The sequence below is a fragment of the Benincasa hispida genome, chromosome 1 (genome assembly GCF_027475165.1).
Source record: "Benincasa hispida cultivar pf3 chromosome 1, pf3_genome.v1.1, whole genome shotgun sequence".
Lineage (NCBI taxonomy): Eukaryota > Viridiplantae > Streptophyta > Magnoliopsida > Cucurbitales > Cucurbitaceae > Benincasa > Benincasa hispida.
In genome coordinates this window covers 84,954,723-84,965,401 of record NC_143478.1, presented here as the reverse complement: position 1 = coordinate 84,965,401, position 10,679 = coordinate 84,954,723, and the positions used below count along the sequence as shown (strand labels likewise).

Below are 10,679 nucleotides of genomic sequence, written 5' to 3'. Positions count from 1 at the left end.
ATGTGCTTAATTAGTTTTAAATATCATTAAGAACTGAGCTTTAGTCCGATCCACACCAATATATATAAGATGACCTCAATTAGAATGTAATAGAATAGAACAAACTTTATTAAAATAAGAATAAAGCATATTCGTCTATCAAGATAGTGAACCACTATTTTTTAATTTATATAAGAACCTCAAAATTGATAAATGAAACATTTATAATGATCTAATATCAACCATAGTCGATCTAGTTTGACTTCTATTAAAATATCCTTCATGAAAAATGTTTAAACCTCTCTTTTGTCTTAATTTTTTTAAAAAGAAAACTAACATGTTTATAATGGAGATTCAATATTCTAGTGTAAAAGTAATGTCATGGGTAAATAAATAAACTAAACTAATTATGAAAGTTACTTATAAGTTGAAGAAAATTTGAAAATGTGTAGTGATCAAATTCTAGAAGCGAATTTCGTTGTGGATAAAAAATAAAGTATGAAAATTGCGTAAAGCATATAATATAAGATTTTAGATAAAATCAGAAATTGATTTTGATGCAAAATAATTGGTCAGCGACAAGGCCACGAGCCAAATCCAATCCAACTGTCCTTTTTTAATTATTTATTGATTAATTAGACAATTATGTGATGGGACACTGGACCATGACCACCATTTCAATGCCTTGTTTGTCTCTTTCTTCTCGAAATTTTTATTTAAAAATATTTTTATGTTCGTTGTTCGACAATTAATACAAATAAATAACTATCTTCAACAATTACACTTCACAAAATATGATCTACGTTTTTTAAGGACATAATTAGCATATATTGTCTACGAGGTTCACTACAACAAAATTGGTCTATTTCAACCCTGTTTTATCAAAAATTATGAAAAACCTTTGAAAATAATATACATTTATAAGAGATTTTTAGAAAGTCTTTGAAAAATACATTTATTTTATTGAAAGTTATAAAAAAAACCTTTGAAAAAAGAATATATTTATCGAAAGTACTTGGAAAACTTTGGAAAAATATCTTCATTTTATCAATGGTTGTAAAAAACCTTTGGAAAAGAATGTATATTATTCAGAAAACCTTAAAAAAAATCTTCATTTTGTTATGAAAAACTTTTGAAAAACGTATATATTTAAGAAATGTACTGAGAAAATCTTTGAAAAATATCTTCATTTTATCGAAGGTTATAAAAGAACATTTAAAGAAAAACAAAAAGTATTCAGAAAATCTTAAAAATATATATATATCTTCATTTTATTAGAGGTTTAGTTGCAGTGATGCTAAGAAAGATACTATTTCTCATCTCTTATACCCAAGTCTTTATATATTTTATGTTGTGCATCTTTAATTTGTGAGATCTTCTCAATCTATTTTTGTGGTAAAAATTGTTGGGGATAATGCCCTAAAATCTCATGTCTTGTAGTTTGTAAACACAGTTTATATGAACGCTTGTGATGTATAATATATGATATTTTCTTCACTACTTGACTTTGCACATTGGATATTTTATTTGTTTTACCACAAACCATTAAATGAAAATCCCTGGTTGTTATTATGTAACTTAAGCATGTATGTGGTGACATACAAGTGGATCATGTCTTAAATGATAACCAAAATGGTCTGTAGTATATGGATATATGAAGGAAACTTTATCCTGGTAACGCTATGGATGTAGCCCGCTTTGTAGAATAGTTACAAGTGTTGTAACTTGCTATAAATGGTCTAATCTTAATCATTCGTGTGGGGACATGCGAGCGGGGGCGTCCTATACAAAGAGTTTGTATAAGACCTGACCACGAAGTGTTAACGTCTCATTATATAACGTCGTTCATAACAAAGACTTCACTTTACTAGGATGACCATGGGTAACATGACCTCAATCCTGAGTGAGTTAGGAACTCCTGCCATTGAGGGCAGTTCTTTGATTTTCATGGGTGCGAGTGGCCAGGTCGCCAACTCAAACCTACCACTTAGGGGATTCGTCTGATTTGAGAGCTGGGAACTCGGCTACACAAGATGGAATTCACTCCTTCCCCGAAGCAGAGGTAAGTAGATAGATTGCTCTCTTAAGGGCTGATCCTGGGCTTGAACGATGTGGCGCCACACACCTTTTCATGACCTGAGAGGTGTCCACATATAGTAGGACGTGTTCATTAGAGGGATTAGTGCTACTTAAGGAGTAAGATGTAACTACAGGGGCAAACAGTAAATTGGCTCAGTTGTACTTACGAGCATCTGTGAAGGGTTATCGTACTAATGATTGGTTATATCCGATGGACTTGAAAATATATCTATGGTAAGGAGAGTTCAGCTGTCAATCTTTAGTAGAATGTCTGGCAGTTAACGGATGGTGGGTCTCGTGGCTAAAGAGTTTAGTTAGTTATTCACGTACCATTAGAGCTTCAAGCCATAGGTCCATAAGGTCCTCTTGGTAGCTTGGATTCAAGTTGAGAATCAGTTTTTGGGTTAGTTTAAAATGTTCAAATTGACAAAAGGCAGTTCGATTATATATGATATAATTGAACTAGTTAGTTATATATGATATGATTGATTTTATGTATGAGATACATTAATTGGAGGAGAATGGATATAAATATGACTTATATCTAGTAGAGAAGAAAACACTATGGTTGATATATGATATTAAACTATAGGTTAATGAATATAATATGATTATATTTATTATTTTATTAATTGGACAGTTATGGGATAATTTTAGTGGGAAGTTCCATTCGGTTTTCGTAACTGAAGAATAAAATGAAAAATATTTTCATTTTTCAAAGAACACAGTTAATAGCTCACAAAGTATTTGCATTCTATCACTTAGTGAATTGAGAGCCTATATGATAGCTCGAGTTTACTAGACGATCGTTTACACATGCGCGCTGCTTTCTAAACGATCGCCCACGTTTTACTAAACGATCGCTTAGCGCCGAGCTTTTACTAAACGATTGTATAGACGATCGCCTACCTTTTCCTACACGATCATGTACCTCACCTAAACGATCAAAATCTTGTCTATACGATAGACACGTCTTTCTCCCACTTGCTTGATCGTTGTATACGATCTCTTTTCCTCCTCCCCTCTACCAAATCCGAACAAAACCCACTTTTGGATTCTCACTCCGAGAATACTAAAGGTTCCAAGTGGTGGTGTGGTCCCCATTTTTTTCTATTCATGTGAAGTCCGTTCGTGGTAGACAATCGGGTGTTGCTGAACGATAGCTTGTCATTCCAGCGAGAGCGAGAGTGTCCGTTCGTGGAGAGAGCGAGATTTCTACTTAAGAGAGTCTTCAACTGGTATGTTTACTTGTTCTCTTGTTTATTTATCTCTAAGCATGTCGGTAATTTAGTAGTTTGATGCATATCTGTTTGTTTGAATGTAAATGTGAAAATTCTGTCACAATACTTTTGGAAAGATCTGCTTCCGCTCAGAGGTACTCTTGTATAAGAGTTCCTTAAAAAATAAAGTTTGTCTCTTTGATCATGATTTATCTCTTAGAGGTATAAGTTTATTTTATTAATTTTGATGCATGATTAATTTAAAACAAGTAAAATTGAGTATATTCTACTTATTTGATTTTTATATATCTTTTATGGTGTATATCTTACAGCATTATGACGCAAATGGCCAAAGATGAAGACCAATCCAAGCTTCTACCAGCGCTTTTTGTAAGATATGTCGATGTTTTTTTGCATTGGCAGATAGTAAAATTCTTGTAGTGTTTACAGAAAATTTTGTGATTATTGTTGTTTGTTCATTTTATCTTACTACAAATTTTGGTTCTGATTTTAATTTTAATGTTGGTGATATTTCTTTCGAAGGAATTATAATTGTTGACAAAGAACTATTTATGAGGGCTTTAAAATCTTTGAAAATAGCATTACAAGCCTTTCAAAATAATGAAAACTTTGGAAAAATCATTTGACAATAAATAATTATCAATAAACTATTTGCCAATTATGGAAGACATGTGACCTTTGTAAAATAATTTCGAAGATTAAAATGAACCTTTGAAAATTAGTAATATTCGAAAGTTACTAAACATTTGAAAAAGTTTTTTTTCAACACGATCACACTTTTTGAAGGTTAAGTTAACCTTTGAAAAAATATGTATCAAAGGTTTATTAAAAGTTTTTTTTTAAAAGTTGTGACCTTCCAAAATGATCAACTTTCTTGTGGTCAAACTATTATTGTATTTATTATAGGCATTCAAATAAGAGATTTTTACGCATATAATCAAAATAAACAAGTTAAATTGCACTCTAAACTTTCCTATTTTTACATGAATAGTTTATTACAATTGCTATTTATCTATTTATTATGATAATTACATATCAAGTTTGATTTTGGAAGTTGTTATTGTCTAAACCTCATGCTTAAAAATCATTAACTTGTCTATTAATCTTAACAATAATATAATATAATATGTTCTAAAGAAAAAAAAACACATGCACACATAACAAGTGATAAAATTACATTCTGTTGTATAAACTTTGAAATTTATAATATTTTAGTATTCAAACCTTCCAAATGGGTTTATTCTATAAACTCTAATTCTATCTCATCACAAATCTAATACACGTCTCCATTTAATATTATTTATCTCAATACTCCTTTTGTTAAGTTCATACAATTCTAAAGACTTACATACCAAATATTTATGCCTATTCAAAGCGCATCATTACAAATAACAAGATAACAAAAAAAAAAATGTTTAATATATTTTTTATTTTTTTAAGAATAAAAGGCCAAACTAAATAATTTTTCTTAAATACGGTTTAGAATAAAGGGATTTAAACTACATAACTTTTTTTTTATTATTAAAGTAGACATATTTAATGTTACAAATAAAATGTAATAAATCTAAAGGTTGAAGACGATTGATGAGATTCATTTAGCCAGCCAACCATGACTTTCTTCAATGTTCAAAGAAAGTGCGGGTTCCGCGAAAAAAAAAGAACAGCTACAGCCCAAACAGCACTCAAAATCAAATACATTAATAAACTTTTTCAGCTTCTATAAATAAAGATCATCTTCTTCCTCCCATCATCATCTAGTCTTCTTCGAATTACAGAAAAGCAGAGTTTCTTCTAAACATGAGACCTCCATTGTTGACGCCTCTTCTGCTCTCTTTCCTCTTCTTCTTCATTTCCCTCTCCCTTGCTCTCGTTCCTCCCAACGAGACCTTCAGGTTCGTCAATGAAGGCGACTTCGGCGTTTTCATCGTCGAGTATGACGCAACTTACAGACCCCTGAGCATCAGCAACTCGCCATTTCAGCTCATGTTCTACAACACGACGCCGAATGCATATACGCTCGCTCTTCGAATGGCGATTCTCCGCTCTGAATCTGCAATGCGGTGGGTTTGGGAAGCCAATCGCGGCCATCCGGTTCGCGAAAATGCCACATTCTCTCTCGGTGCCGACGGAAACCTAGTTCTCGCCGAATCTGACGGCACCGTCGTATGGCAATCGAACACCGCCAACAAAGGCGTCGTCAGATTGGAATTGCTCCCGAACGGTAACATGGTGCTCCTCGACTCCAACGGCAAATTCGTTTGGCAGAGCTTCGATTCGCCCACGGATACACTCCTTGTCGGCCAATCGCTCCGTCTCGGCGGCGCAATGAAGCTAGTAAGCCGCGCATCGGAGAAATCGAACGTGAATGGACCTTACAGTTTCGTGATGGAAAGAAAAGCCCTAGCTCTGTACTACAAAAGCCCGAATTCTCCAAAACCAATGCGCTACTTCGCATCCTCGAATTGGTTCACAATCCAAAAAGGCACTCTCTCAAGAGTCACTCTCAACGCCGAAGTAGAACCAGACCAAGGATTCGCCACCGAATTGAACTTGAACTACGAAGTCGCAGGATCGACGGAGACCGGCGGCACAATTCTGACACGGCCAAAATACAATAGCACATTAACATTCCTCCGATTAGGAATCGACGGCAACGTCAGGCTGTTCACATACAACGACAAAGTGGATTGGGGCCCGTCGGAGATTTCGTTCACGCTCTTCGATAGGGAATCGAATACGGAGAACGAATGCCAGTGGCCGGAGAGATGCGGGCAGTTGGGGGTGTGTGAGGAGAACCAGTGCGTGGCCTGCCCGACGGAGAAGGGGCTGCTGGGATGGAGCAAGATGTGTATGGCGAAGAAGGTAAGTTCATGTGATCCTAAAAGCTTCCATTACTATAAACTTGAAGGTGTGGATCATTTTTTGACTAAGTATAACAAAGGAGAAGGGCCAATGGGACAGAAGGAGTGCGAGAAAAAGTGCAATTTGGATTGTAAGTGTTTGGGTTATTTTTACCAAACCAGAGGCTCACTTTGTTGGGTTGCAAATGAGTTGAAGACTTTGATCAAAGTTGATAATTCCACTCATTTGGGATTCATCAAAACACCCAATATGTAGACTTTAATAATATTAGGCTCTTCTTTCTTTCTATGTAATTTCTGAATATGTGTGTCTTAAAATGTTTGTGTAATAATGGTAAAAATAAAATTGTTCGCGTAACCTTTTTTCTTTTTGCTTAGGTGAAATTTTGGAATAGTATTTATGTTGCATCCTTTCTTACAAATTTTTATCATTAGTTTTAATGTGATATTTTTTTTTTGTTGAATGATTCATCACCAATAGAGAAGTAGAAATTTAAATCTATATGTGTTTTTATGGTATGAGAATTTGAGCGCCGTTTTAGTTTGTGTTTAGGGAACAAGAAAATAATAACTATGATGTTAATAGACTAAGAAATTAAGTATTCAATTTTTCTCGTTCACACTTGTCAAAGTAAAAAAAATAAGTAATTTGAATAGTTAACTTAATTATTATCAAATAATTATAAATATATATGTATATTTACTATGATAATTATAAAATACTTTTTTAAATAGTAATGTATAGCCAATATTTAATCTAAATATTGATTTATTAATAAACATTAAAAGATTAAATTAAATTAAATTAAATATTTGTAAATAGATCTTTTTTGTTCAATAATTCCGGGAGTGAGTTATTCTAACTTTGACATCTTGGTTATATTTTCTTATTAATTATTTGACCTCATTTAACTAAATTGAAGCTAACTTCATAGTTATAGTGTCACCATTTTTTTAAAGTCGAAAATTCAAATCTTTGTTCCTATTTTAACTGAATTAGAAGAACTCTTATTTATATTATATCAACCATATATAAGGATTGATGAACAAAAGTACCTTCAAATGAAATTAAAACCTTATATTAGATCAATTATATATAAGGATTGATGTACAAAAGTACCTTCAAATGAAATTAAAACTTTTTATACAGTTAAGGGTAGATTTTGGCAACATAAATCAAAACCAAGTTGTATTCAATCAGAGATTCAAATTTCGATCAAATTAACAAATTTTAGAAGATAAATAAGAAGATGGTCGAGACCAAACACAAAATTGGTTAGCAATGATAATAAAATAAAATGTATAATTGGAACAATAAATATTTTTTTTTTTCATTATTTTCAATATATTCTCGTCAAATTAATTTTTATCTTTTTTTCATATTTTCAAAATTTTCATTGTGTTGGTTACTAATTTCAAAATTTATACCAATTCTTATCATATTTAAATCAATCTCAATCTTTGTGATTCAATATTTTTAAAAAATGTTTATTATCGACACATAAGTTTAGAACTCGATTTTGGTTTGTCATACTTTCTTCTTGTACTGTTTTTACTGGCTTTACGATGAATAAGACTTCTGTTTGATGGAACATGGAATGAAAATTTTCAACCATTTGTGAAACATATTCAATGTAAACTTTTTCCTCTCGCAATCTAACTTATCTCGGTTGACAATATATTGAGATGGATGTTGGTTTTATCAGAATGCCCCCAAAATGATATATGTGTAGTTGTTAAGCATGTCTTTGTGTTCGTTCGAGGTATGAAAATACATTGTATTTGGATAATGAATTAGTAGGAACAAATCCTCCTCCCCAACCTTCTAAGTGCAACATACTATATTTGAATAATAAGTTAGCAAGAACGAAGTGATGGCTCTTTGCTTGCTTGTTTTTTTTTCCAATTATTCCAACAGTTCTCAATCTTTCACTTACTCTTGTTTTTCCTTCAATTTTCTCTTCTGTTTCATAACTTTAGTTCTTGGAATGCATTTGAATGGTTGATTCATTTTTATATTTATGAGTTAAAAGCCAGTCATAAATAGATGTATAATCTGTTTCTGTTTTGGAATCCTAAAAAATAGGAAACAATATTTATTTAATTTTTCTAAAGATTACAATTAGTTTGAAAACACATTCTTATTCATATATCTTAAATAAGGATTAGGTAAATCTTTATTTATATTTGAAAAAGTAAAGAGAATCTCTATATATCATATTTACAGATTTTAGTTTATCACTTCGTTCATACCAAAAAAGAGGAGAGCATATGTGTAAAACAGAAAAAATAGGGAAGGAAGATTGGGAAATGTATGAAAAGAAAGATTGATGAAGGTTTTAGGTTTGTTTAACTATGGATTGTCGATTTTGTGATTATGGAAAAGTTTATAGACACTACTTCGACTTCCAATTTTTTAATTCGTTATCTACTTTTTACCAATGATTTAAAAAACTAAGTCAAATTTTGAAAACTAAAAAAAGTAGCTTTTAAAAAATCCAATTTTGTTTTTTAAATTTGACTAAGAATTCGAATGCAAATTATTGTAAGAAATAGTGAAAGAATAGATCTAATTTTTAGAAATAAAAAATCAGAAATGAAATAGTTATCAAACGGGGTCTAAATTGGCAAGTTTGTTTTTTTCAGAAATAATTAATAAGACTTTCTGCATAAAAAAGGCTTAAGAATAGACCCATATTACATTAATATCTTGAACATTCCATTTTTTACTAAATAAAAAAATAAATAAAAAATAAAAAAATAAAAAATCAAGTGGTCTCTTTATTTTCACTAATATCAGTAGTTATTTATCATTGAATCCTCATCCAATATTTTTATAAATCAAAAGTAAATTAAAAAATCAGTCTAAGGATTTATGTATCTCTCTCATCCATAGGTAGCCTAGATTTGTGTGTATTTATGCACGAGGGCTTATCTCTCTTCCTTGTCCACTCTTCTCTCCCATTCCCATTTTCTTCATCATCTTTTTCGTCAAATTTCTCCTATTCCCTCAAATCCACTCCTCTCATTTTCCCTCTTTTCATTCTCCTCCACCAATCTTTCTCTTCGCCTCGTTCATCACCTCCAATCTCTGTCATTGTTGTGCTAAAGAAAGTTGCAGAAATCGGATGATGCGGCTGGAGGCAATGCTGCAGTCGTCGCCCTCGAGGAGAAAATAGAGTTGGGCGAGCTTGACGAACAACAACAGGACTCGGACAAAGTCAGAGAAAATGGAGTCGTGGACAAGCGATGGCTGACGCGGCGGATGATCAAACGACGACAAATGGGGATGGACAGTGGCGGCAAGGGCTTCACTTTTCCTCTTCTATTTTCTAACCCTAAAAATACATATACTTCATACATATACACGTTATTTGATATAGGAGATGATGAGTTTTATTTATTTAGACTACATTTTTATGCTATATATTGTGGTATATATTTTTGTTTATTTGAAAATTGGTATCTATACATTTATTTGATATATATGATTTTTTTATTATTTAGACTACTTGTTTTATGATATATATTGTGGTATTTGATACATTCTTGAACAATGTATCAGATTTGTGCTAATGTTCTAACTAATACAAAAACATATACTTCTAAATATATATGATATGTACTTAGATACAATTGGTTTCATGACAACTAAATGGTTTTTCTAACAGACTCATTGTTATTTTTAAATATACCTTAAAATATTATATTGAATGTTTGTAAATATCCCAACCAATATATAAAATTATTGTTAAATATATTTGAAATATACTCAAATAGATGGTTGTATCATTCGAAAGTTTCGCAATTAATATGATTTTCTTTTCCATTTTCATGTATGAGATTTTCTTCGTTTTTCTTAAATAGATGGTTATTTTTAAATATACTTTTAAATATTATGTAGATGTTTGTAAATATTCTAACCATTATATAAAATATATTCACAATATATCATAAAATTCATTAAAGTAGTAAAAAATTTCAATAAATCACGACTTGACGATAACTCCCTAATAGTAGTAAAAAATCCCAATACATATGTGGCTTCAAATTAATTTTTTAATATCATAATTTTCAAATAAACAAAAATATATACCACTTTTCAGATTCTACTAATTTTGTTTGTTTTTTTTAAAAATAATTTGATCTAATTTATAGTATATAATATGAGGTATATATTCTGAAAATAATAAATATACATGGGTAGATATGAAAAATTTTTTTTGCAGAATATATAATTAAATAGGAAAGAAACTAATTAATTTTGTACTTGGATGAAAAAGATAATATATATGACAAAGTATGTGAAATATATATATATTTAAAATAATCTGAGAAATATTTGAAAAACCATTGCATATATTTGATATGAGCTTGTATATATACATAAAAAATGAAAAAAATAGAATTTTTAAAATCAAAATCCTAAAATAAAATCATATTTCTTTCTCAAATTAAAAAAGGAGAAAAATATATTAAATGTATTTATAAATGAAAAAAATGATAAATTTGTCAAAAA

The 10,679-nt window shown here is 30.8% G+C and overlaps 1 protein-coding gene across 1 annotated transcript; it reads left to right on the top strand.

Annotated features, from left to right (window-relative positions):
* The first annotated feature begins 4,798 nt into the window (after positions 1 to 4,798).
* Positions 4,799 to 6,518, top strand: LOC120072222 (epidermis-specific secreted glycoprotein EP1-like). The gene has a single exon (XM_039024639.2). It carries the CDS (start codon positions 5,097 to 5,099, stop codon positions 6,414 to 6,416), a length of 1,320 nt encoding a protein of 439 aa, XP_038880567.1. The 5' UTR covers positions 4,799 to 5,096; the 3' UTR covers positions 6,417 to 6,518.
* Positions 6,519 to 10,679: the final 4,161 nt, after the last annotated feature.

Bases quoted from the DNA above. Each gene is read 5' to 3' on its own strand.
- LOC120072222 (XM_039024639.2), top strand. From the start codon at position 5,097: ATGAGACCTCCATTGTTGACGCCTCTTCTGCTCTCTTTCCTCTTCTTC.